The sequence below is a fragment of the Metarhizium robertsii genome (genome assembly GCF_000187425.2).
Source record: "Metarhizium robertsii ARSEF 23 chromosome Unknown MAA_Scf_11, whole genome shotgun sequence".
NCBI classification, from domain to species: Eukaryota; Fungi; Ascomycota; class Sordariomycetes; order Hypocreales; family Clavicipitaceae; genus Metarhizium; species Metarhizium robertsii.
The window spans coordinates 432,570-459,941 of NW_011942151.1; the positions used below are offsets into that span (position 1 = coordinate 432,570).

Consider the following 27,372-nt stretch of genomic DNA (forward strand, 5'->3'; position numbering starts at 1 on the left):
TCTGTACTATTATCTCAGCTCATGGGTGGACGGGAAATCGGGGGATGTACTGTTTTATAGAAAGAGGGGAATACACATTTTTTGCTTCTTTTTTTCGCCAAGCTGAACTCGCTTCTTTTCTTGGTTTTCAACAGCCAGCGGTGCAGAGTGGCTTTTTCTTTCCTACACTGATTACCATGCCAGAGGTGACTTGCCAGGGCAGCGTTGCACCACGGTACACTCGCTCCACGAGCCCGACCTGGCTGTGTTTTGTTGCCAGGCGTGCACGTCGACTCGTAAATCTACACAAAGGGACATATTTGACGAGAAAAAGTAGCTCTCTTTATTCCGCTCAGCTACAGACACAGACAGCACAATACAAACCCACCATCCACCGTCACTCATACACCCACCCTCCTAGCACCCGAGCAGTATGATCCGCGCCAACCACTGCCACGGAGACACCCGTGATCAAGACGTCATGACCGTTGGGAACTACCCCAATCTTCTCAAAGCAGAAATAGGACACAGGCATCGTACAAGAACGAAAAAAAGACGTGTAGCAACTTTGGTATAAAATGACGCCAATTGCGGTTGGCGCCGCCTCCCTGGATACAGTGTAGCAAAGAGAGCAGAAGAAAAGTGCATGAGAATACCAACCACAATAATTCCCTCCAGTATGCGCTAGATCCGTTGGCCGTCAAACGCCTTTCTTTCTAGGACTACAAGAGCATCTTGTCCGACGCGGGCCGTTCCAGTGCGAGTTTTAATCAAATCAACCTAGAAGACAAGAAAAAGTAGACCAACCAAAGCCAAGCCAATAATAGTGACTAGAAGCAAATGACAGAAAACATAAAAAAACAAAAGCAAAACCGGCCACGCCTGTATCCCAAACTCAGAATTTTAAGCACCTTTGATATGTTGTTCCGTTGCATTATTTTTACGTCTCTGCTCTTTTTTGCCGGGTATCCCATCATTATTCCCCTGTCGTCCTGGCCAGTCAAGGTGCTCGGGCTGTGTGTGTGTGTGTGTATGTGCCGCTTGCTGCTGACGAATTGCTTCAGAGCGTGTAAAGCATGTATGCCATTGTTATGCAGCTTCGTAAAATCTCCGCGTGGACCTTTCACGCCACTTCTATTCGCTATAACTAATGCATGTTGCATCAAAATTGTGAAACGCCCAAGTCAAATAATAATAATAATAATCATGTTTTGGGATGCCAATCAGCGTCCGTTGACCGGCACTGAATCTCTGTTCTCCTTGGAACTGCTGTTGGATTGGTTCTTGCCGGCCACTGCGCTGGCATAGCTGCCCAATGGACCCATACTCAGGCCGGCAGAAATTCGCTTGCGCATCCTCGCTGTAGGTGCGTCATCTTCCTCTTCCATGCTGAAGACGAATGCTGGGTCCTCCTCGTCAATCGGAGTAGTGAAGCGACCAGTGACGGACGAGCTGATGCTTCCGCTAGACACATGGCGCTCCATGGCCCGATCTTTGCCAATCGGCGCAAGACTACTGGATGGCAGTCGTGCGGTAGTAGGATGCAAATGAGGGCTGGAACTCGAGCCGCTGATGGCGTCGTCCAATCGGCTGCGCTGCAGTTGTTGTGAGAGAACTGACATGGACTCGCTCGTAGAGCGGCCCGCGGACAGACGGCCGGATGTCCCTGGGCTCTTGTAGTCGTCACCTATTTCCTGGGCCAAGGTGGACCTTCTCAAAGGGCTGCCCACATGGCCAAAAGCTGAGCCAACATTGCGTGCTGCCCTGGCTGCGTCTTCCTCCTCCTTTTGGCGCTGGAACAGCGATCCCCAGCGGCTTGGGCTGGTACCCATTGGGCTACCATACTTGAGAGCTTCGATGGCGTGTTCATCGCGCATGGAGCTAGAGCCTCGCCTGGCCTTTTCAGCAGGCGTCAAGAGTTCTTGCAGGTTCTCAGGAACGTAGTTTTCGGGTAAATTGTCATCGTCAAAGGCAAACTCGGCCTCCCAGTCACGGTCCACGGACGATGCCTTGGGCATGCTGGAACTAAGCATGCGGGGTTTGGCATATCTAGACGAGTGCATCGCTCGCTTGCCGAAATACTCATCGCCAATAGCAGACTGAGAGTTGGGCGGACTACTGGCGGTTGGGTTCAAGTGCTCCGACGAGCCGAAGGCCGAGGTATGCAGTAGCTTCAGCGTCTCCGAGGTTCGCGAGTCTTTGGCATTGCTAAGCGAGGCTGTGGGGGACTCGAGGCCGAACTTTGAGGGCACAGATGACGGCCACGGCGCGGCGGGGAAGCGGGCGGCGTTGGAGATGCCATTGGAGTCGAAAGAGGCGGGCAGGGGAGCATCGAGGATGGATAGTCCTTTGCCATTTGCAGGGGACAGCCCAAAGCCAAGGCGAGTGGGATCGTCCTCGCGAGGTGAGCCGTAGTTGGAGTGGCCATACGGAGAGTCGATGGAGGGAATGCCATTGTCGAGACTGGGTTGGTGTCCCGGGTGGTTAGCAGGGCTGGCAATCTGGCGGTCATCCCATGGAGACTGCTCGGCGCTGTAGAGCGAGGTTGTCAGGGCACTGGCAGACGACTGGTGATAACCGGTTGAGGTCCCAGAATTCGGGGACGCAGGGTTGGGCGAGGGCCGACCGGCAAGGCCGATGGGAGCTGTAGCTATGGTGACACCAGTTTTACCATAGTTTATTCGTCGACCGTCGGGTAAGACGTGGATGTTTGCGCACTTGGGGCCGAACTTGCAGTTGCCCTAGAGAGGAAGCATGTTAGTCCTTGCAGGGGAATGGAGATGACGGCGCTTGCTTCATATGTGATTCTAACTTGGTCCGCAAAGGCAAAAGATGGGAGATGATAGACGGAGCCCGGGTGAGGCCAGACTCGCAGAAAACAGTAATAACCTCAAGCCTATAACCTCACGCTGGAGACGTACCTTGGCAAAGTACTTGCAGATGTTTTCGGCTGCGGCTCCGAGGTCGTGGCTGAAGGGGCAGGCATTGCCAGCTTGACAGGCACCTTGGCGAAAGAACTTGCACGGGACGTGAGAGGTATCTGTAGCAGATTGAGGAAGACTGATTAGCACGGGGTTTAATCTTGGTTGTCATTCACGAGGCTGTCCAGTCAGCGGCACGACGGGATGGGGTGCGGCGATGCGGCGATAAAAGAGGGTGAGGTGGTGGGGGCGGGACTCTGGGATGCGATGCCGCACGGCATTGGAAAGGGCGGGTTTGCCTCGGAAAAACCAAAAATTAAAAAAAAAAAAGGCAACTCGGGCACATACTCGGAGGGCTTCGCGGCATCATGGAGGACGAGGTGTTGGAGGCAGAGCCATTCGGGATGTTCAGGCTGCCGCTCCGGACGTGGCGGTATTCGGGCATGGCTGCGGCGGGGAGGGAATGTCGCGTGTACGAGGGCCGTTTGCCTGGACTTGAAGTCGAAGTCGAGGTCGAGGTCGAAGTCCAAGTCCGAGTCGAAGTCCAAGTCGAGCCTGAGCTTGGGGAGAGAAGAGGAGGCGGAGGAAGTCCAGGTGCCAGGCCGGACGTGGACAAGGACATGGAGGGGAGGGGAGCAAAACCTGGCGAGGCGGCGCTCAGAGTGGAGTGAGGGGACATGGCCGAGAGACGATCCATCACGACGGATCAATTGATTGATGACGGGCGACCCAGAGTTGACAGGTGACTCTGGTGTGGCTAGTGGTGACTGGATGGCCTGGCCGGAGTCAAGGTGCCTGCCTGGCTGCGTAGCGAGTGGCTGGTGACCTCGGGGGCTGGTGACCTGGAGTCTGGTGCTCAGGTGCTGAGGTGACAGTGTAGTCCCCTGGCGTCTGTCTGGCGGCTCGAGCGCTGCAAGCTCAACCACCCAAGCGTCAACTGCAGCGCCTGCAGTAACTGTAGATCCCAGATGCCTTCAATGTTCAAGTGCCTGGCCTGCTTATCAATTGATTGATTGACACCTTGCACCAGCTCGAGACTTTTAACTTGTTTCGTGCCCGCTGCGCTGGTAATCGACAAAGTGCCGCCCACTGTCTGTGCAACTTGTTTCTTCTTCTTCTTCTTCTTCTCCTCTTTCTTTTCCCTTCAGCCGAGAGCTGCCTGGTTGTGCCGGATATCAACGACTCCCCTGCCTGAGACAATATGCGTGATACACAATCTCTGTGCAACGCAACGTGCAGATTGACCAGATCTATGTAGTAGTAGCAGCAACGGATCCCGCCTGGCTGAAAGCTGCGTTAAGCCTGCCGAATAGTTGTCCTGGCCGCTCGAGCGTCCAAGGGACTGGGGGCTCGATCCTTCGTTGTTGCAACCGTCTATCGTTTTTTTGCCCGTGGCTTTCTGTGCGAAATACGGAGTAATACCAACATCTAAAAACGCCTTGATCGTAATGCTTCTATCATATCCTATTCCGCGATGACTGAACCGGACGTGTGGTAAAATAGAAACTTGCAAAATATTTGCTCACGGTTGGACTGCCTCCCGTCGAACCCCAATTATCAACGACCTGACAGCAACCGCCGCCAGTCAAAGTCACGCACTTCACCCTTGGCCTTGCTTTGAAAGTCTCTTTTGTAGTTGAGTCTGGTCAAATGTCAGGGAGGAGACACTTGGTAATTCTGTGCTGTCGGAGTGGGAGCCTAGGAAGAAGAGTTGCACATCATAGACCAAATTCAACAAAAAGTGCGGGAGCAACCCGTGTTTGGAACAAGAATTAACCGTGGAAAAACTTACCTTGCAAGTCGTCTTATTCAATCATGACTTCACACATAGTATCGCCAGTTTTTTGTACAATACCTGGCCATTACTTCGATAGTTCCAAAAAGACCGGGAACACCACAACATGGGAGGTGGCCTTCTTATGGCTACGCACATCACCGACTCTCTCGGCACCCACACTTTACACATCATGCCTCGGATCATGGTTTTGCCTGCCACCAGGCATCCACCACACCGAATCCATCACGGCAAGTTCTGCAGCCTGGACTGCATACCATCCAGGCCAAGCTAGCGAGACAAACCGAACACCAAGGGGACTCAACTGACTTCTGCTGCAACCTGAAGTAACGACTTGTGTGTGGGCGTATCCCATCCTGAAGCTGGTTGATGCTATGGAATACGGACCGACCGTATCCACCGGACCCAAAGCGGTCATGCTGGTCTTGCCATCGTGTCTAGAATTGTACTGCCCAGGCTAGTGCCGGCAACATCATGGCTTCATAGCCAGCTGGGCAATAAATTCCATTTCTGGATGCCATGCTGCCATATCCGGAGAATCCGACCAACGCGCATCTTACCATGTCCCTGATCGACCCAAGAAAAACCTAGCCGCCATTCAGCGCATAACTAGACGTCTACCGAAAACCAACGTGAAATATCGAACGCCTCCCTCAACCCGGGCCCCAGATCGTCTGGAATGAGACACGGGCGGGCGCTGCGACTGACGTAGATCCAAGTGGCCAGGTTCGTAGTGGTGGTGGTCTAAGTTTAGCGTGCCTCCGCTCCAGAGAACCGGTACCGTAGGTGACATGCGTCGTCGTCGTCGTCGCAGTAGTAGTAGCAGTTGTAGTCTGCTCTTTTCTCTCCATCACAGCGGTCAGGAAAAGCCACCACATGGTCTGGGACGCGCTTCAGCTCACATTGTCACACCAGCCTTGTGTCTGGTCTGATTGGAGCCTGCTAGCCTGCCTCTTGGCGGGAGGAGTGTCTCTTGAGGCCCATCCCGCGCGGTGCGCAGCGGCTACAACCGTGGCGAGGACATGGCGTGGCCCTTTGGGTGGTTGTACCAAGTCGTTTCCCGTAGACAGGCAGCCAATGGGAACCTACACTGCCACTGGCCTCTTCATAAATAGTACAGTAAATACATGTGTGCGAGGCCGGGGATAAGGCGATAGCATGCGAACCGAATGGTATTGCTCATGATAGGACTTGGACAGTTACTACCTTGGCCACCCAAACGTAGGCATGCAGCCTGCGGTAGGTGTTCGTGTGTGTGGGACACTCCCAACTCCGTAGCCCGAGACAAGATTTGGTGCCATCTCACGCGGCTCATGAATGGCGGCATCACATCCGTGTTTGTCGTGAGGTCGAGGTGGTTCAGGTCGTCGCTGCAGATTCCACTCGCTGCAGGAAATACCACCCAAAACCCCGGCAAGTCCTGCCTATGGTTGCGTCAGCGGATGGCCGCCCAGCATGGCCCAGTTTTGCTGCTACGCACCCACCTACCAAGGCCAATCAGTCATTCGCCATCTGCCACTGCTAAGGAGGCATCCTGGGCAGAAACAGGCTGTAGATGCTGCGCGTGCACACGGGGTTGAAGCCTGTTGTCGCCAGTATGCCAATGATGCATGGACCATGTCTGATTCGTACTTTAGACGAGCACGATGGGCGCATCGGCCGTAACACTTGGTAGCGAGAAACATCAGATCGAGATGGAGTGGGAAGGGCGAGTTTCGAGTCTAGCGGACCAAACTTCAACACAGAGTGAGTCTTGGAATGCCTTGAAGAGTATAGTGGTGTTCAATCATGTACTCTCACATCCTTGCTCCTTCCCAAGTTGCCAAGATGATGTTGCGCCTTGCATAAGGACTCCGGAGGCAGGAGCAAACCAGACTCCAACCTGCTCTTCCCCAGCTGCCCCCTCCAGCCGCTGATCGTCGCCACAGTTGCGCGGCAGTTGGCATCATCTCTCCATCCACCATGAACATGTTGACCTCTCCACATGATTGATGTTCATCGACTTGACTATTCGGGTCTTAATGTTGTGTCATCCGGCCCAGAGTAAGACACAGAGCACGACTGGGTCCTTCAAGGATTCTTGCATTTCGCAATATCCGGACCCAGAATGCCATCTTTTTACAATCGATATTCATGGATTGCTGCTTTTGGTGCTCAATCTTCTCGCCGCATACCTGCACTGCAGGTGGTCTCCTACGCAGTTCGGTTTGATGCCGATTGACTGCAGGCAAGGGCCCCGTTCGCGACGTCAGGCAGTCGCAGAGTTCATGCATGATAGAGTGGCAAGTGCTCTCAAAATGCCCTCAGACCAGATTATTGTCACGAGCCAACGTCAAGCATGGAGACCTGGCCAAATACGGACTGATATATGAGGAAGCAACCTAGGAATTCGATGCCGCCTCGGATCGTTTCGTATCCTCCGTCGGAATAAAAAAGTTGGTCAAGCCTAGGCATCCCTTGCCAACCTGCCGCCGCACAAACGCACCAGGTCCAACCCTGTTATGATATGGTCACTACGGAGTAGTACTGAGCACATTGAAGAAGATCTTTTGTAACTATCGAGTGCTTCGTATGGAGACGAGAGCTGCTTCTGCTTCTGCGCAGTGCCGTCTCTCTCCCACCCAACCAGTCCAATACCAGTCCACCACGGCTGGAATGGCGCAACTCACAGTGCCGTGGCGGGAAGATTCATACTGCCGTCGAGTTTATCGGGTGCATATGCCATGGGCCGCAGACGTAGGCAAAGCCCAGCTACATTGAACCTCTCTTTTTTTTTTTTTTTTGTCGCATAAATGCCACGGTTTAAGCTTACACCAACGTGCATCCATCCATATTAGGTCTTCCGGTTTCGATGGTATCCGCTTGTGTGGCTCGTCTTGGCTGGCTGGCGTGCTACGACACGATGCAAATGTCCGACATGAGCAAGCTTGGCACCCGCGGCTAGCTGAAGCCGCCTTGGCTTCTTTGCTCAGTAGAAACGTCAAACATTGGGCAACACAAATGCAGCCATGGCTCTTTTCATGGTTGGCTTCAACCAGTAGGGCAAAGGGTTGTTCTCGGTCAGCGCTACTCTCCGTCATACAAACACCACTCATGAACACCTGATTCAGCCCTGAACGACTCATCAGTTTTTTATTGTTTTTCCTCTCTTTCAATTAGGGCTCTGGCAAGTCCTTGGGATTTTATTTCTCCACGGAAAACTTACGACACTCGGAGGACACCGAGTCTTTTCTTGTTCTGGGTTCATGCTCAACGTGGGTTCGGTCTGTGGAGCAGCTGCGAGACTCAAAGCCTTTTGTGTACTCCGTACTCTTTGAATTGTAAGATGGTACAATACCTCTCCCATCCTCAGAATGAATCTTGTAATAAAGATTCATCGCCCAAACTAGCTGGTAGCTGCCAATTCTGAGTCAGCGACTGCAAAAAGCAACGAGCGGAACCCGTCGCATTACCCTACGGCATCTAGTGTGCCTAATGAATAATGTGGTATAACTTGCACCGCAATGATGTTCTCGTGGCGAGGGAGGATGGCCGTAGGACAGGGTCATAGTTCCGGCATTCGCGCGCTTCAGGTCCTTCTCGTATTGTCGCCGTCATCAAGGAGGAGCCAACGCGTGACCGTCATCGGCCGCCTCTGATGCCGGAACCAATCACGGCCATGACGGTCCAACGATGGCTGAAGCACCGGCAACGACCCGACGACTTGACGAACTGCGTGTTGCACTAGGATCCTGCACCCCGCATTATGCTGTCACCAACCCTGTGGTGGTTCTCAGTGGCAGGCTTGCAAGTTGCACATTTCAGCCACAAAGAATCACCTGGTGACGGTGCTTGGCGCGCTTCTGGGTTCCAGCCCTAAGGGCCATGCTAGATGAGTTGTGGCTTCTTTCTTTCTTTCCTTTGTTTCCGAGACCTGCCTTTTCTGACATGGTACTTGGAAATGTTATGTCCCCAAGTTTTAATCCAGCCATGTTCTCCACAGACAAATGACAAGCATAATCGTGATGCGAAAGCGCGGCTGGCGCCCAGGGAGGTCGCCAGGAGTACAAGGCAGTGGCTTTAGACTTCCGCGTCAAGCCGTTGCCGTACCCACGGCGGGAGGCTCCGTTGGGTTGGGCGAGTCGCACTCTGACATGGTCTACGAGTATGTGCTATCGTGGCTTGGTGTGATCTGTCCTGCCAAGATGAGGAAACACATCACCGCTACGTGTGTCCTTTTTCATTTTTATCTTCCATTTTTCTGAATAGGCGCATATGCACATCAAATGTCTTAGTCACAAAAAAACGAGCTGAGGCTGAGAATGGCAACATATAAGATGGTACTACGAAAGCAGCCACAGGGCCAACTACCCGTCTGCAGACTGGAGCTGGGCCACTTGAGAAAGAGCCGAGGGCGGCCAACGAATTGTGTGATCAGGCGACAGCGATCAATTTCTATTGCAAACCTGTTGCGGATGCTTCGGGAAGGGTAGCCATGTCGGCACACTTGCAGCCGGCTTTTGGATACCAAAGTAAGTCCTTGTCTATGCTTCAATAGTGATCCGCCGCGGTGTCGAAACTGCCGGCATGCACCAGAGTCGACCCTACAGCCATCGTGCCAAATACGGCTCAAACTGTCTCCCGAATGTCCGTCGGCAATGTTTCCTAGTTTGAACCCCGATTAATGACGCCTCGTCATTGTGACGACAAAGTCACCGACGCCACTCTTTGCATCGTCCGAAACGCAAAGTGTGGTGAGAGCAATGAAGATGATAACCCACCGGACACGGGATGGCTTTCACACCATGTGCCCGCATCATGTTTGTACTTTGAAGACGCCTCGAGCAGAGGAGCATGCCAAAAAGTCCTGGTACACTAGTACTGCCCGTGGTGCCAGCGTTCAATGATCCGGGATATCGTCTACAAAGCAGGCGAATACTCGGTACACAAAGTCGTGATGTCAGGGTATCCATCCACACTGCACCCACAATGACTGCGGCGTAGGCTCACGAGAACACCTGGAATTATCATGACATGCCCCCCCCCCCCCCCCCCCCAGCGGCGAATACGTGGTCCACGTATGCCACACTCGATTTCCAAAGACGCTCGCCTTTTGCCAGTAGCGTGGGCAGCTTACTCCCCGGGCAGTCGTGGCTTCTAGATCCAAGACACGGCCGTGCCAAAGGAAGAAACAAAAAACGCTTCATGGCCACGGTCAAAATGAAGGCGCCCAATAGCCGTTGTTCTGGGTCAGACGGCAACAGGCTGTGGGGAACAGAGAGGTGGTGTGCAAAGCGGTGGTCAGCTTGGTGTGAGAGGCCCGGGCCTATTACGGGCCCGATGCAAACGCGCGTGTTGCATCAGCTCGTGAAGATGGGACGGCATTTGCGACAGTCACATGCTACCAGGCGCAAGGGAAGAATGGGCAAAGGGACGTGTGGCGAAGCTGAGCACCGCGAGATGGAACGTGGTGTTTGCGAGTGACGACATGGCGAGACGGACTTTGACCTGGATGGGACGTGCGTGGGAGAGCAAACGACCTAGTGCTTAGCAGACGCATGCATGATGGCTGCGTTGCGGCATGAGGCGCGGTTGTAACTTCTAGATGGAGTTATGCCTGGGGCAAGGGACAAAGAACTAGATGCAAATGATGTCATGCTGTTGCCAAGAATGCACAATGCCATTACATGTCTCGTCTCTCCGTGTACAGTAGGCAGCAAGTTACTAGTGTGGTGGTTGAGTTACTGCGTGGTGCGAAAAGAGCTCCAGATACCGCAATGTGAGGGCGTCCATGATACAATCGTTCATGCACAATGTCAACGGCGTCCATCGTTAAGAAAGTCTTGATATTATACGCTTGCTTCATTACAATGCCCAGCAGTGCCTCGTCCACGCCCGTCCTGGTGGCAATGGCGCCCAGGGGACTATGATCTAACCAGCTTGTCCTACTCCTCACTGTGCGTTGCTACTAGTCTAATTTGTGCAATTCCCAGTTCTCAAGTACATATTTAAACCTGACCAGGCATCGCGAGTGGGCTTATCCGCCCGCCATGTCCATCCCGGCATTCCGACATTCATCAAGGCCACTTGTTGTCGACGAAGCTAGGCTCTTGAAACCCCCCTCAGAAAAAAACATGTCTGAAGAATAGCCACTCGATCGCCTATGGGTGCTCTTGAGCCCACCATGGGTCGCTGAGCAGACTATACCTGACCGGTCGGCCATATTTCGTCCCTACCTGGGTGGATGGCGGGTGCGAGTCTCCTCGCCGTTTGTCTCTGGCAGCCTCTGCGAATGACCTCAGCTCGCTGCCGAAGGGTGTCGCAGAGACGGTGTCCCCAGATGTGCCGCCCTCCCAGTCTGGCCAGAATTCGAGCGGATCGTCGCCGTATGCTTCTTCGCCGTTCCTGTGCGTGAAGTGCCAGATTCTCGTGGGGTGGCCTGGACCATTATTGGGGACTTCCCAGTACCAGACATGGCCTAGGTCGTCTGTCCCCCAGGCCCATTTTGGTCGTCCGAGTTTTCGAGCTTGATGTTCAAATTCTTCCAAGAGGCATAGTTCAGGTGGATAGGCGGGTAATTCGATAGCCCTGTTACGCTCCTCCTGTAGACCGGGGTCGTTTTCTCCGCGCTTGTCCAAGTTGTCGCCAAAAGTGGTGTCGGCGACTCGGTCGATCGCATACTTGTGCAAGGGAGTGTTGTGGCAGGGTGAGGTATCTCGCCAAAGCCCCAAATCACCATCCCACCACCTGCGTTTATCAACTTGGCCTTGCCAATCTTTGGGGCGGCAACATTCCTGCCTTGGCTCCGTCATCTCTTGGTCAGTTGCGGGATCATAATATATGCCGTCCTCATCCACCCATAGACCGCTTGGGGCGTCATGTGTTCTGCATATTTCTCGACAATCATCAACCATGGTCAACGATTCATCCTTCCCGTATTCTTCCAATGCCGGGAGTACATGTGTGCATTTAGGAAACCGGGAGGATAAGATGGGGCCTTCGGCTTGCCCAGGCAGCTTGTTGCCTTCTAAATCATACTCATACTTCCAATTAATGAAATTCAGGATATCTTCCTCTTTAATAGTATAGTCTGTATTGTTCGTGTCCGGGTTTGCCATGATAAACCTGTGTAGCTTCAAGTCAGGTACCCTAGCAAGCTTACACACGCTGTGCCTTGTCACGTAGGAAGACAAAACACAGAGCCTTTTCAAGGTAGCGGCATGGCGTGTGATAAAGTTCACAAAGGCCGGCTGTTCATGATCACGAGGCAAATCGATACCATAATCGGGGCTCTCTGAATAGTTATGTTCAAGAATAACGTCGTCCAGACACAGGCTCACAAGAGATGGTAGGGTAGGTATGGCATACAGCGGGCTCCTGTCAATGTCGGCTCCGGGGATAAAATCGTCCCTGCATTGGGCTTGAATATACCTCAGGTGCAGGTGTCTCAGATTGACAGCCTCGGTGAGGCAAGCCTCCAGTCCAGACGTCTCTCTACGTGACCATCGAGCTCGCTCAAAGACGTTAAGCTCTAGATGGTGGAGATGTCTAAAGGCGGGAGCGTCACTGGTCGCGAGATATTCGAGGGAGCTCTTGGTAACTGAATCTTCATCGGAGAAGAATAGCTGGCGTGGTCGTTCATCACCCCGTTCCGTGTACAGCTTTAGCAGTGGTATCAGATAAAATAAGAATCCAAGATTGAAAATCGCGTCCTGGCGTTCATACACATCCTCGCAGAGAAAAATTCCCTTGATGACTCGTACGGTCAGAGGATAACCGTCCGCGGCAGACTGAACCTCGCGATCGGGCTGCATTGGGCGCGAAACAAACGATCGAAGAGCCGGCAACTTGTCCACCGCCTCAACAAACTCGTCCCAGAAGGGCAGGGGACCAATATATCCCATCTCGCCATCCTCCAGCGGGGCAGATTCCGATGTTAGCCAAAATAGCGGCTGAACTTGTGATATAAGGTCGTCGACTAGATTAGAACCGACAGAGTTAAGTGAGTCTCCCCAGCCCATTATCTCTCCCAAGTATTCAACGTGAAATGAAGTCTGCAGAAGTCGAAAGTTTCCTGTTAGCTCGTCCCAGACCAGAGTTTGTACATGGCGTGCCAGGTGTGGTGACTGAGCAATGTTCAAGAAGGCTTCCCGATCACGATGAAGAGCTGATATATGAACTTTTCGAAACAAGCGCCTGGTGGCAGAGCTTTCGATTCTTTTGCTGGCCAAGCGAATCGATTTGATATCTTCACCGCACAAGGACGGTTGCAGTAGAATCAAGTCGAGGATCTCGGCTGGGAGCCTCTCGAAGAGTGCTCTGGGTGGAGCATCCAACTGCATTTTGAAAGATAGGGAGAAGAGCGCGAGATTCACCCCCAAGGATCAAGGTTGAATGTTTGCACCAAAAAAAATCATCAGCACGCGAGGCTGCTTGCCCGCACGTGATCACGTGGGACCCTCAACAGTTGAGATGGCTGAGCAAGAGCTTATATAAGTCCAGGCCCCGGCGATTCCTTCTTCTTGTCAATAGTTGCAAGAAAAATAGCAAGAAAAACATTCATTAATGCTTGGGTACGCAGTAGACAACCGTGGCTTGAGCTAAAGCGTTAAGCTTCGCTAGAACTATCGGCTGAAAAACCATGACCCAGTGTAAAATCTTTGATCCACCAACTCTGTTCGTGCGGGAAGTTGGCCTCGAACAACAATAGCGCCATTGCTGGGCATCTTGTGCCTTGGCCGAGTGCCGTTGTGCGCCACTACTTGTTGGTGATGTCAACCTGGTCAATTGCCCTGGGCCGATTTGTCGCCTTGGAGAGACCAAATCCTACCATTACTGCCTACCTTAGGTAGGTATGTACCTTCGCCTATGGTACTCGAGCCTCTGTTGAGTGATGATCTGCCGAATAGCGATAAATGGGGTAAAGCCGAATGCAACGACGGCTAGAGCCGTGTGCTAATGATCCAAGGCAACTCTGCCGTAGCACCAAACATCTGTGATGAAGATGCGCGTTTTTCCATATTTGTGTAATATTCTGCAGCGCCTCCTCACAGCCGGTCAGCATCGCCATCCTCTATAGATGGTTCGATGCCGACCAGCTGCCTAGCCTACTATGGCAATCATTGAATTCATGTCTCGAAGAGAAGAAACATCATCTGCAAAGATAAAAAGACCACATCGCTCTTCTTTTCGGCCCAACATCATGACGATGCTCACAACTGCCGGGGTTTGCATTAGTCAAGCTGGCGATGAATAGAGTAGCCAAGAGCGCCAATGTGACGGGTCTACATACACTAGATAGATAAAGCTTCTCCGCCAGCCTAGCCCTTCACAACTAGTACGAATAATGTACCTGGTAGTCCCGAACCTGGCTGCTGAGCTGATCCACAACCCGCCAACCGCCATGCCGCAGAACCCCTGTTGAATCTCTTCGGTGGACATGGTGGTGGGCCAAAGGAGAAGGACGGATACTAAAACATGCATTCGCCATCTCTTCAATGCCAGAACCCAGCATCGTCGGATTTTTTCCCAATCTCTGATTGTCAGATTGTCAAAAAAACTGCTTCCATCTCATGATACCTGACCCCTCTCAGATCTGCAGCCTGAGCAGTCTGTTGCCATACGGAGCATTCGTACCCTATTGACCCCTCCGTCCGCACAACCCTCCCAAAGTGGTATGAGGCATTAGATATCCCGGAACGTTGCAGTCGTCCTGCAAAACCCCATCCCGGCCCGTGATACGATTTGGTTCTTGAGAGACAGACGGCTTCTGCTCCCCCTTCACAGCCGATCTTGGCATCGCGGCGGTTGCATGCTACCATCTTGACACCCCACAAGTCCCGCCCATGCGTGTGCTTGCAGATTTTATTGACAAAACCTGGCGGACTGGAGAAGTCGTTACCCATATTCGGCTTGTCTCATGTTTCTCGCCGTGATTGGTGCTTGGCTCCTTCGTGCGGGCTGAGCTCAATCGTTGCCTGCTGGGCTGGGGTTGGTTGAGCACCGCTCGAGGCCTGTCCCCGCGGAAGCAGCAAGATACGGAAACAAAGTCGACCCGTGCCAGACTCATATAATTCATCGAAACGGGCATCTTTGCAGCGATGTCGGAGCATCATGAGACCACCGACGAGAAGAACACGTCGTCATCGACCATGGCAGCGCGCAATAACAGTCAACGGCCACCCTGCCGCCATTCCCCAACGAGCAGCTCAGATATCGACGCCGAAGAGCGCCAGGTAGGCAGTACTTCAACTTACGGCTCTGGGAAACCTTCTCAGTCTGCGCCATCCGACTGTATTCTATCAGTTGCTCGGGAGCTTTTGCGAGCCGGTCGAGTCGAAGAAAACGGCATCCGCCCTTTGGCGGTGGGGGAACGAACGCAGAAGCGCTTCTGGAGCATATTTACCATTTGGTTCTCCATCAACTCCAACATTCTCGGGTTCGTCCATATTTTGCTCAGGGCTGGAGATGGAGCGCGAGTTTGACTAACGCCACTTCTTCGGACAGTATAACAGTCGGCATGCTCGGCCCTCTCGTGCACAACCTGAGCTTACGCGATTCCGCCCTTGTGATCGTCTTCTTCAATCTGCTTGCAGCCATCGCAGCAGGGTATCTTGCCACATTTGGTCCAAAGACGGGCATGAGGCAAATGATTCATGCTCGCTATAGCTTTGGGTAAGTCGGCTCTCTCGCTTTCCATGGCTGTTTAGTCGCCTCTCCTCTGTCGCGCCATAGCATCCAACGTATTTTCATCAAGCGGCGAGCTGATTCATGCGTTGTCGGAAGCCGTTATTTCGTTTCCATTCCAGTTCTGTTGAATCTGGCCACGATGACGGGATTCACTGCCATCATTTGCGTCGTTGGCGGGCAGTGTCTCTCAGCAATATCGTCGGGAACCATAACGCCCAATGTAGGCATTGTTGTAATTTCCGTATTGTCCTTGATCGTCTCCTTCGCCGGGTTCAAGGTGTTGCATATTTTTGAAACATTTGCTTTTATCCCTGCTCTCATCAGTATCACAATAGCTGCTGGGGTTGGCGGGAGCAGACTGAAACAACAGAAAGAGCCCGCACCACCAGCAACAGCTGCTGACATCTTGAGCTTTGGTATGATCATTGCCGGGTATCAAATCCCCTGGGCTGCGCTTTCCAGCGATTTTACCACGTATTTTGACCCCAAAGTCCCGTCGTGAGTTGTTCCCCCAACATGCACCCAAAGTTCCGTCAAGAATTTGCTAACGAAGCCGACGTGGTAGGTGGCGAGTGTTTCACTATACATATTGGGGGCTCGTCATTCCCACTGTATTGCTCATGTCTCTCGGTGCGGCTATTGCAGGTGCGCTACCTAACAATCCCACCTGGGAAGAAGGCAACGAGGCATACGGCGTGGGCGGCGTTCTTGCGGCCATGTTGAGTAGCGCAGGCGGATTCGGGAAATTCGTAGTGGTGCTGCAGGCACTCTCTCTGCTCGGCAATACTTGCGGCACCTTCTATGCCATCACTCTGAACTTTCAGGCCCTCGCGCCCATTCTCTTCAAGGTTCCCAGGTACGTGTTTGCGGTAGTCATTACGGCAATCATTATTCCGGTGGCAATATACGCATATCGCGACTTTTATGCTGGCCTCAACAACTTCATGTCGATGATTTCGTATTGGTCGGCGGCCTTTGTGGGCATTGTCATGACGGATCATGTGGTCATTCGGCGCTGCCGCTTTGATTCGTACGACCAGGCCATATGGACCAAAGGAAGCAAGCTGCCGTTAGGCGCGGCAGCCATTTCCAGCGGCGTGCTTGCGTTGGGCTTGGTGGTTCCCTGTATGAGCGAGGAGTGGTATGTTGGCCCCATTGCGGAAAAGGCTGGTGATATTGGTTTTGAGGTGGCCTTCTCATTGAGTGCGTTGTTGTATGTGCCGCTTCGGATTCTAGAGAAGCGTTTTACGGGCCGATGAACAAAGGAATGAGGCCGTGGCGTGTGATGCAAAGAGCCCAGCTGCCGTTTTCTGGATGGAAGCTGGCGTTTGGTTTTTTTCGGGGGGTTTTTTTTTTCGTGAATTTCCGTTTCCTTTGGCGCTATTGGAAATGGCATGTTGAATTGCACAAGGGAGGTGACGATGGGGGTTGTGTGTTGATATGTGTATCCCGATCAGAATCAAATTGCCTGCCGGATTGATGCAGCTGGCATTGTCTCGGCCGCCAGGTGCTGCACAACAGTGGGCTAGTATTAGGCTCGGAACCACCAGTTGACCACACTGCCCATCCCTGTTGGCTGCTTCCGCTTGTGTTCCTCGTTGATGTGAGACAAACGAGCTCTGCTGGTGTCGCTGATAGGCTGAGAAAGACGTTGTTTGCCTGCCGGGACCTAATGCGGCATGGCCTAGGAGATGCCAATCAGCTAATGCCCTTGAAAGGATAAAATGTGTGCGCCATTCCCAGGGCCAAACAGGTCATATAGCCGATGGAACTGGGAACTCTGACGGTGCGTGCTGATGCCCGCTATTGCGGCGTGATGCCATTTCGTGCCGGGCACTGTGCATCGCGCCACCGGGTGATGGCACTGATGGGCGGTGAGGGCCCAGGCCCAAATTTTGTTGTTTTGGAGAAACCACCAGTTGGCACTGACTGCTTGGGAAGGTGCATGCCGTGGACAGCCACCAGACTCCTTCCTCACCAACTTCCAGACGGCGGGCGAGAACAAACATTGTGTGCAAATGATACAACGACATGCAGTACATGGAGATATTACGAACCAAGGAGAAGGGGGGCACTGCGTCCCTTTTGGAAGAGCTGCTTTGATCTGCCTCTGCACCGCTCTAGTTATCTCCCTATCTGCTTTTGGCCCATCACAACGCCTACAGGAGTGATGAGTGCCGTTTTCCAGAACAAAAAAAATTGGAAATTGTAGCATCACCAGTGACCACCTATCTTTTATCGACTTGGTGTTTCTGCTAATTCTATACTATGTTTCGGCACCATTGTGTCGGACCTACGCATTGTGTTTTTTTTTTTTTTTGGTAAGCTACAAAGGGCAATGGCCGTGGATGCGCGGCTTCTGTTTGAAGCCCAGGACCATTTATCTATATTCTATTAACTAGAATTACGAGAAAGTAACGGAAAGGACTGAGAAGAGTTGGCTGTGGTACTCTCAACAGGCTTCGTAGTACATTAAGGAACCACAAGCAACGTGGAATATTACACACTGAACATAACAGTGTAAAAGTAAGAAAATAATGCTATAACAGACCTGCATTACACTTCAAGCATGCAACAAAACATATCTGTGATGACTGGAATGAATATCACAATAGCCATGACTTGACCAAATGACCAGAAGTTATCAGGGTAAGTATTCTGGGTAGCTTCAGCCAGGCCCCTTTGCAGGTCTCTTAACCTGAATATGCTCCAGAGCAAAGGAATGGAAAGAAGAAGAGGTCCCAAGAAGACGAGAGCCTTGAATAGCCACCTAATATAAGAGAAAGACGTGAAAAATTCCAGCTTTTTCCTTGTGTGGATTTTCAGGTATGCCAACAGCAAGAATAGGAATTTCCACACCGTCACAATAATGTACGTTATTGATCCTGTAAGTTGGAACACAGATATTACCGTACTTTCGACGTTTGAAAGGGGATTACTCGTATTATGACTTGTAAAGCAAGTTTCAATGAGTGCATCCCATTCTGGCTGTTCCACGATCGTAGTGCCACCTGGGCCGTTGCCTTGTCCGATATCTGTCGGTGCCCAATTGTGCGTGCATTGGGAGATGAATGGATAGAAGAAGAGAGCCAGATTCAAACCTAGGAGAATCAGACGATACCTTTTCTGCAGTTGCTCATTATACTCTTTTTTCCTTGCCTCTCTTCTTCCGACAGCGCTTCTCGCTTGAACAGGATGACCTGGGCCGGCTGCCATAGTTTCGTTTGCATCTCTTCCAGTCGCGGCTGCATCTTTAGAGCTGGCTTCCCCATTTACGTCTGCCAGACCAATAGTTATTAGATATAGCAGCGGCAGCACAGAAACGACCGTGACAGACGAGACAAGGTCAGACTCAAGGACTCCAAACCCTTCCGCGCTGATGTCAAAATCCCGTTTAGCCAGCGAGTAGTTACTAGCAATCAATATGGAGGCTGTGAAATAAATTGCTGACATGAAGAAAGTGTCGAGTCCTTTCTCTGTTGGCCTTGTTGCCTTCTCCTTGAGTCGCTTCCATGGCGACTTGGTTATATGTCTCCGGAGGAGATAACAGCATAAAGAAAGAATGAATCCAAGCCCAGTCTCGATGACATATGCAACGGTTACCTTGGGAAAACGTTAGTTCTGTGTGCCTCATGTGCTAGATGGAGGACTAGACAAACTCCTATGCCAGAGACATCTGGGTTGCCCACTCCAAACAACGCGCTGCAAATTTCTCTTTGGCAAATTCCCAGTTTTTGAATATTGAAATCGGTTATGTTGTGAATTAGCTTCATGTACTCTTCGAACCCTCCCATTTCGGCGAGAGCGGAACAATTCAAAGTGCTGCTGTTTCCAGACATGTCAGCAAGCAGTAAGCCTCTTCTGCCAAGATTCGCAATGTGTAGCTTCAATAATCTTGGGCGTCCCGACATGCAAAACATAAGCTTTCTTGCGAATTGTAAACCTTTTATCCACTTGGTACTCACTCGGATGACATGGCACGTATGGATTTAGTAAAGAAAGTGGCGAGTGGCGAGGTCACAGCTTTGCCATCAAATCCATTTATTTTGTGGGCAAACGGCCACCATGTGAACCTTATGAGAGTACATTTGCCATCCTAGCCATTTTCACCCATTCATTCAACGCCCCGGTTGAAGTGACGAACATCCACACCCTGAAGACATCGTGGACACACTCACACACACACACAAACATTCGGGTTGCCACGAAGAAGCAAAGCGCCACGTGGTAGCGCCTCAGCTTCAGCTGAAGCGGAACCGCCGTGATGATGGTAGCCACGCTGAAAAATGGACGTGGACATTTTGGCACCGTGCCGACTGCCGAAGAAGCATGTTGACTACAGAGATTAATATGATGATGAAAATAAAGCCAGAACGACTCGAGTTGTTCCTTAGAATTTCACGAGTTTAATGTTAGAATTCTAGTGACAATGAGACCCTATCTCGCGATACAATTTTTTAGTTACGCAGCCTATATTACGCTAGGCTCGAGTTTGACAACCACAACAGGAGGCGCGACAATCACCTCGTTAACAACCCAACGCCCCGATACCAAATTGAGAAGACAGGATTCTATTTCTGACTTTGAGACCTGCGGATATATCAGCGGTATCCAAGGTGCGCACAACCATGCCGCTTGGAATCATGAAGACGAGCTGGACTCGTTGACAGTTTACAGTCTCTTCAGTGACATGTACAGCCGGTCCATGCAACTTTTCAACATGGGACCGAAATCCCCAAACACTATTTGTTGGCTGTGGCTCTGAGGGGAGGATTCCAACTGCTTGCCTCAACTATCGTACATCTGGACGCCTTTCGTCGGATGCTGTCCTAACATGGTAGATTTGGCACCCGTGAGCATTTATATCTGAACATGTGCTAAATAGCAACTTAGCCCCTCAAACTCGCCCTATTGCCAGACTCTGACCTGGCCAGAAACCCACGCGGTAGCGTATGGCTGCGGGACTGTGACGGCGATAGAGACTGTGTATTTCACTGCCAGTATTTCATCGCCGCTACCGCCTACAAATACAACCACAACGACCTCGGAAAGCTCATCAGCTCCATCCTTCCCACCAACTGTGCCAACAACGTCAGGGATCCCTCCCGCCTTAGGAACAATTGGTCAGTCAAGCTACCTTTTGAACCCTTACATATAGGCATGGCGTACTTCTGTCAGTTCGAGCCAGTTCGAGAACGTTGTAGCCGACCTAACCTCACCGGGTTCTGGTGTAATCCATGTACTGACTGTATCACCGATCGACAGGCTTAACTGTTGCCCAGAAGGTGGGCATCGCGGTAGGGTCGGCAGTGGCAGGATGCATACTTGCCGGAGGATTATTGTAAGATCTATTTTGTATACCCGAATTCAGCTGTACTTTACTAACACGTCATCTAGTCTATGTATATGCGACACAAGGCGACAAAAAGCAGACATACACGCACTAGACAACTCGACGGAAGCTCGCTCACTAAACCAGGAGATGGCTGAAGTGTTGGGCGAGACAAGAGTTCAGAACTAACAATTTCATCGAGTTGAATGATCAATATGGGCCGAGTGTATTCCCTGACCATTTTAGCTATATCTGGGGCATCTATATCCAAGCGAGTATTGGTGTAAATGTTCATGTGCAGATGTGAGTATCAATAATTGGAACGTGCATAGGCGATACACCGGGACTGACGGTGTTCCATTATTTCGGGTGCTTGGCCACTGGGACATGAGCTGGGTTAGGGTTAGGGTTGGGCGCGAATACTTTTGTGTGTTAGTACCCCTTATATCTTGTGACAGCTGGTCAGCTAGTTTCCAGGGTTTGTCCGAGCTCTGTACGGGTATTGGAGAGTATGACTAGTATCCAACGGTACCCTCCGCAATGAGGGGGAAAACTATGACACAGAGCTACTTTTTATTAACTAGCTCTATAGTATTCTTCTTAATCTTCCCCCTTATCTCTTTTTTCTTTCCTATATTCTTTACTGCCTTATTAAGTTTTTTAACTTTTTTAGTATTTTTAGCCTTTAATAATATATCCCTTTTTTTATTAATATCCTTTATAATAATAGCCTTTTTAATATTATTCTTTTAGGCCTATTAGCTTTAATCCTTAAAGTTATAATAGGTAACTTACTTATATTAGGCTTATTACCTTTTTTAGTACTAGTTATAGTTATAGTTATTAACTACTGACCGAGTCTAATATCAGTAAGTGCTTCAGGGAGCAATGTAAAGCCGGAGACCCATAAGTAGCTGCGTTATTTACAAAGCGATTTATTTAAATTAGGAGTATAAAGGTAAAATAGGGTGATTATAGGGAAGATAATAGGCTTTATAAAAGTTAGGACTTTATTACTTTATATTATATTAGATTACTCTGAGTTTTTTAGGGTGTAACTTACGCCACGTGGTCGTAAGTTACCGTTATTATTACGTGTATCTTTAACGCGCAGAGTTACAGGCTTTTACCGGCGTGTAAGGTTATAAATCACCTCTTAAGCTAGTGGATTTGACGCATCGCGATGTGTGTACTGTTTTTTTAATTATATATTACTGTTAAATTAGCTAGGTACAGCTATTAATTATACTACTAGTGGGTCCTGGTGATTAACTAGCCTTTTTTTTATTTTTTTTATATTAATTTAATGACTAGTATCCAAATTATTGGGAATATACATCTGCATGGTGCACCCAGATCTTGAGAACAGAAGTGGCAGCATCTACTTGGCAGCTTCCTCGAGCTATTCCCGGAGGAGTTAAGAGATGGAATGGACTAGGCAAAGGCTGTGGGGAGAGGTCTAAATCGGCTAAAATTACAACACTGGTTTGCTTGCCATGCTACTATGTGAGATTAGTCAGTCTTTCAACTCATCCCATAGTCAAAGGGCGTCCTAAGCATGGCATTAGACACCATGATATGTCCAACTCTCAAGACGTACAAACCTACGCTTCGATACTTGAAAGTCTATTTAGGAAAATGAATCTGCCTGCTGGGGCTGTCCTCATCGTGATGAATGGAATTGGCTGCTTTCAGTAGCTTTTGGATACGCTTCAAGCCACTCGTCCCTGGTGAATTCTTGCGCATTATCCCTGAAGAAGTTCGTCATTCGTGCATTCATATCTAGGTGGCGCGTCAGACTTTGGTCAAAATTTCGAAATGGCATGCAAGAAAACTTGCCGTCAACAGTCATTGGTACCGCAGGCTGAAGGGAGTAGTGGTCTGACCGCTCATGGACCAAGATAAGGTCGTCGGGAAGTCTAGTTCCTTTATCGCGTTTGTTAGCATTGGAACCCGCCCGATCGCGGTGGTGAACTGGTTGCCAGCTTACCCTTAGGAACTGAATACACGATCATATCACTGCCCCGGAATCGCCAGGACACTAGAGATTGTTGGTAGGGTGAATTGGGCCGCATCGACGCGCCGTTAGGGGCTACAGCAAAGTTCAGTCCGAGGAAATCCTGTACGTGGCTCAATCGTTTCCTTGTCGCCATCACGAACCTGCATAGCTTAGTGGGTCGAGTGCCTTGGGCTTAACGAGTCCGTTTTCTGCAAAAATATCGTAGCTATGTCGTCGAGGTGACCAGACGCGCAAATTGATTGTACGGCCATTGTTCACCCGGAAAAGTTGTTTTGGGAATCGTTTGAACACAGCAATTAGATGAGAGGCCTGCATTGTAGATTCAATCTGGTCAAGACTGAGAGAGAATAAGGGCCCCAATTCGTTTGTAAGTCGGTCACGGGATCCTCACTCGCTGCGCAATATCTTGGGTCACAGCCTCACAGGATGCATGGAGAGGACGATGTCTGGATAGCTCAAGCTGGGACATGGTGGTCGAGTGACTCCAGAGCTCCGGAGTCAAGAATTTTCCGGCACCGACTGCACTTCACAGAGACAATTGAACGCCGGCAGCGTTTGATAATCTGGAAGCCAATAAATGTCTGGTATATTAGGCAGCATTGCTGATCATGAGGCTCAAATGGTTCATCTCGCGAATTAAGCGCTCACCAGCCCTGCGTGTCTTCACAGGGATATTGTGGAGCGAATTCATCCAATCACAACCGCGTAAAGAGCGTCGGCAAAACTTCATGCCGAGCCCCTTGTCACTGCATTTCATCTGTAGCTTCCGCCCGAGTTTACTGGTACCTGCGAATTGATTAATGGAATACTCATCGTCTCGTCATGATTGGACGCGTTTTTAGCTTTTCCAACTTGCGCCGACAGCCGTACATGCTACTTCGGCGGCAATTTTCGGTCAAGGCGATATACTCCTCGTTTCCTGCCACGTTACACTACTACTGTCCGCGCCGCACCTCCAGCTTGTTTGACCACCAAGAGACCGAGAGCCGGCCCGATGACATATATGACGAGGGAGTAACCATACACAAGAACGGTCTTGTATATCCGGCCGTCGACGTGAGCTCGGGTTCGTGCACAAGAGGCTTCTGTCAACTGGTAGCACTAACTGGTCACCAGTGTCGAATGGCGCAGTCATGCTTCCAAATACCTTCTTGATGCAGGAACTGGTGCGTCGACACTTTGATGAAGCTCTTGATCGTGAGGACGAAGGCAAACACGTTGAGACTCCATTTATCTACACTCTTCCCAAAGGTATAAACAAGGTTCTGCCACACACTTGATGTCCTGGAGACTGAAGCGAAGTTGTACAGGGACGCAAATACCCAGCCATCTCATTCTCATCAACGACTTTGGTTGCCATTTCTCTCTCCAGCCATCGCGCGGAATGCTATTAAAAGGTTATACTCTAATATGCCGAGCTAAAGCATTAAGCAATGTACTCATCTTTGCTAGATTTAAACCGATCATTAGACGAGTTCTACAATAATCACGCCCGGAAGGAGACGGCGGAGGACTGGCTGGATGCACATCCCTTTCAACAGGCGGTAGCAGATGATGCTGATGCTGTCTGGATGGCCAAATGATGCAAGGCAAGTAGATGGACGCATGAATAAGCGATGAAATTTAAACCAGCTTATTGATGTTGTGAGAAATGCGCCTCGAGCACAGGATAGACGAATCGTATATGACACCCGCTGTGCCCGGATAAGCGATGGGTGATGAATAGCCTCTCCTATCAAGGGGCAGACTTATTAGCCCAAACTGTACCCTCAGCTCTTACTAGAATTTTGTTCGAGTCTGGATGCGCGGGACAGGACAAAACATACTAGTCATCGTCGATTTTTCAAGTCGTCTTATGAGGAGTAGAAAGTATATTCATTGCAGTAGTGATGAAGGCGCTTCTGGGCATCAGGAATGCTACTCTTAGTGGTGTTTCGCCCTTATACTGTTCCTTTCCGACGTACATCAGCCCGTTCACTGATACGCTGTCACACGGAATTGCACGGGTGTTACACAGGGGCTATGACCACGAGAACAAGGGCACAAGGCTCACCAACTTCTTGGTATAAATAGAGCTCTTTGAGTCATCTACGCCTTTAGAGAACCAAGAATCTTCGTTACTCAAGACTGTTATCAGATGAATCGAGTCATTACTCCAAGCCCTTTGCTAAGCCCTTGTGTTACACGGAGGTCACGTTGCCATCAAGGCACGGGCCGTACCTGATGGCCTCGCAATCTTTGCGCCGTTGGCAACTGCCCCAAGCCCTCCATGCTCTTGCCATGGTTGTTGGTCGCAGCAGATCACGGTCAGAGCTTGTGGCAAGGGCTTCTCCGCGCTTCTGCCTCTCGACTCTCGACTCTCGCCGAGATTCTTCCCAAAGTTTGGATCTAATCATCGCCTCATCAGCCCACGCATCTCGAATTGCCGACAAACCATGACAGATTCTCCACCACTCGGAAATGTCTCCTGGAAAGGTGTTGGGGACTATGGGGAAGAATACGCCGAGCGTATTCACAAGTTCATTGACAAAATAGACATCAAAGCCCTAGAATCCTATGCCTCGTCAATTCGAGGGAATCAGCCATGCAAAATTTCCACCGAGTTCTCGGTGGGAAACTTCAACCTCGTGCGCAAGATCCAGTTCCATGACGGCGTCGAGTGGATCGTGAGGCTACTGATGCCTCCAGTGCCCGTGACAGGCCAGCTCGTCGAGACAGTCTCTCCCAAAGCCCGAGAGAAGCGTCTTCTGAGCATGCAGTCTGAGCTTGCGACCATGGAGTTTGTGCGGTGAGTTGGCAAAGCCCCATACTCTACTAGACATCCCGATCCCAAAGATCTATGCCTATGAGCTGAATGAACAAAATGCCGTTGGATGCCCCTTTTTCATGATGGAATATGTCCACGGCAACACCGCCGAGGAGGTGTCCCAGAGCTATCCTGGCAACCGAGAAGGCATCCCAGAGCCGTTTCGAGAGAAATTTTGGCGCCAAATCGCCAACATTATGACCCAGCTTGCTTCCGTCCGCCTACCACGAATCGGCTCCATCGTTCAAGGCGCCGCAGGCTCGTTCGTTGCAGGACCTCTGATCGAGACAGGCTCGGGGCCGTACGATTCTGCTGCCGAGTTCTACGCCGACTATCCCCTGGCACTGGGCAACAGTCTCGCAGAGAGAGAAGGGCCAGTCGATGGACAAGGCGAAGTAATCCAAGCATTTTGCTCCCTGGCTGCCTCCTTTCCGCCTCCTGCAGCCAGAGCAGAACGTGGCTCCGCTGAGGATTTTGGCCTTGCCAATTACGATCTTAATCCGAATAATATCCTTGTCGATCAGGAGTTCAACGTACTCGCCGTGATTGACTGGGACTCCGTGGTGTCAGTACCCGATGCGGCACTTTACCGTTTCCCCTATTTGATGGGTGTCAAATGTGCTGTCCCTGGGGTTGTTAGCACAGAACGCTTGGAATTGAAACGGGAGGCGCTCAGCCAGCAATTTGCCGAGGTAGTTGAGGCCTGGGGAAAAGAGCAACTGGAAAAGGAATTCCGAGGCGTGAACAAGCGGCGCATGTACCTTTTTACAAAGTCGGGTTTTTTCTCCAAGGAGGCGGTGGCATTCCGCTCGCTGATCGCTGTCCGACATGGGCAGGATTGGGTCAACGAGGAATGGATACAAGGTCTGGCATGGCTGAGTGATCGAAATGAGGAGCAATTGGCACGTTTCTATCTTGAGCAGTAATTCTTGGTACACTAAAGAACAGAACAGCGTTCGAACTTTTGTGTGAGCTATGGAAATGGTAAACAACCAACAGAAGGCACCAGCTCGACAGCTCTCCTCTCCGCCGGAACACTTCTCGCCGGGTTACACTAGAGACGCGTTGATGCCCGGCCGACGGATAACGCTCATACAGAAGATACTCACCAAGCTGAGTGTCTGGACGGGAAGTTGTGCTGCCAATGTGGCATCGGCTCAGCGCAGCCAAGGAACTCGAGGACCTCCTCTGGGTAGTTTGGAATTGAGTGTGTAGAGAGCTTGACAGGTGGCCCGCGTCCAAGTACCAGCCCGCGTTCTCAAACCTGACGTAATTTCAACGCGCCGGCTCAAATTGTTGTGATAGCTCGGGCGGCGGCCATTAAGCAGCATCTGTCGAGGAGTCTGGCGGCTTAAAGCGCAAATTGTTTCCGGATTATGTGTACTGTACGCCCAGAAGGTACCTGTCACACGGATGACACGTTGCCATGAAGGCACGGGCCGAACCTTGAACCCGACGATAGTTACACAAGGGCTCTGATCACGAGACCTAGGGCAAGGCTCCTCACCGCCTCTTGATATAAATAAAGGTCTTCCGCCCTCAGGGCTTCAAGGAAAACTAAGGACCTTTGATATTAAAGCAAAGTATTAGTTGAATACGAATGTTGTTCCAAGCTCTATAATAATAGCCCTTGTCACAGTACCTCACAATTCGTCTTTAAGTATATCGCCAATGAAGATCTTTTTCGAAATGGCGGTAGAGGGATTGCTAATGAAAGAGAGAATAGACAACTCGCAGTGCCATACTGAGGAGCTACATGCTCTTTATTTGTGAACTTGCGTACAGTGTCATGAGAAATCTCATCAGCATCCAAAGGGCCCTCCACAACAAAGTAAATTACTACGCTATTGT

At 50.8% G+C, this 27,372-nt stretch overlaps 5 protein-coding genes across 5 annotated transcripts; 3 read left to right on the forward strand and 2 right to left on the reverse strand.

Moving 5' to 3' along the window:
- Nucleotides 1-1,202: 1,202 nt before the first annotated feature.
- On the reverse strand, nt 1,203-3,345 carry MAA_06676 (zinc finger domain-containing protein; the record flags this gene model as incomplete). Its single annotated transcript, XM_007824674.2, has 3 exons — nt 1,203-2,720; nt 2,901-3,019; nt 3,249-3,345. 3 exons carry the CDS (start codon nt 3,343-3,345, stop codon nt 1,203-1,205), a joined length of 1,734 nt encoding a protein of 577 aa, XP_007822865.2.
- A 7,490-nt stretch (nt 3,346-10,835) lies between these two features.
- Nucleotides 10,836-13,016, reverse strand: MAA_06677 (uncharacterized protein; the record flags this gene model as incomplete). Its single annotated transcript, XM_007824675.1, has 1 exon — nt 10,836-13,016. The coding sequence occupies one exon, from the start codon at nt 13,014-13,016 to the stop codon at nt 10,836-10,838; it is 2,181 nt and encodes a 726-aa protein (XP_007822866.1).
- Nucleotides 13,017-14,774: 1,758 nt separating this feature from the next.
- On the forward strand, nt 14,775-16,622 carry MAA_06678 (cytosine-purine permease; the record flags this gene model as incomplete). The annotated part of the gene is made up of 4 exons (XM_007824676.1): nt 14,775-15,112; nt 15,181-15,348; nt 15,409-15,861; nt 15,929-16,622. 4 exons carry the CDS (start codon nt 14,775-14,777, stop codon nt 16,620-16,622), a joined length of 1,653 nt encoding a protein of 550 aa, XP_007822867.1.
- A 6,915-nt stretch (nt 16,623-23,537) lies between these two features.
- On the forward strand, nt 23,538-24,298 carry MAA_06679 (uncharacterized protein; the record flags this gene model as incomplete). The annotated part of the gene is made up of 3 exons (XM_007824677.1): nt 23,538-23,781; nt 23,832-23,966; nt 24,168-24,298. The coding sequence occupies 3 exons, from the start codon at nt 23,538-23,540 to the stop codon at nt 24,296-24,298; spliced, it is 510 nt and encodes a 169-aa protein (XP_007822868.1).
- An 852-nt stretch (nt 24,299-25,150) lies between these two features.
- Nucleotides 25,151-26,447, forward strand: MAA_06680 (Protein kinase-like protein; the record flags this gene model as incomplete). The annotated part of the gene is made up of 2 exons (XM_007824678.1): nt 25,151-25,498; nt 25,551-26,447. 2 exons carry the CDS (start codon nt 25,151-25,153, stop codon nt 26,445-26,447), a joined length of 1,245 nt encoding a protein of 414 aa, XP_007822869.1.
- Nucleotides 26,448-27,372: the final 925 nt, after the last annotated feature.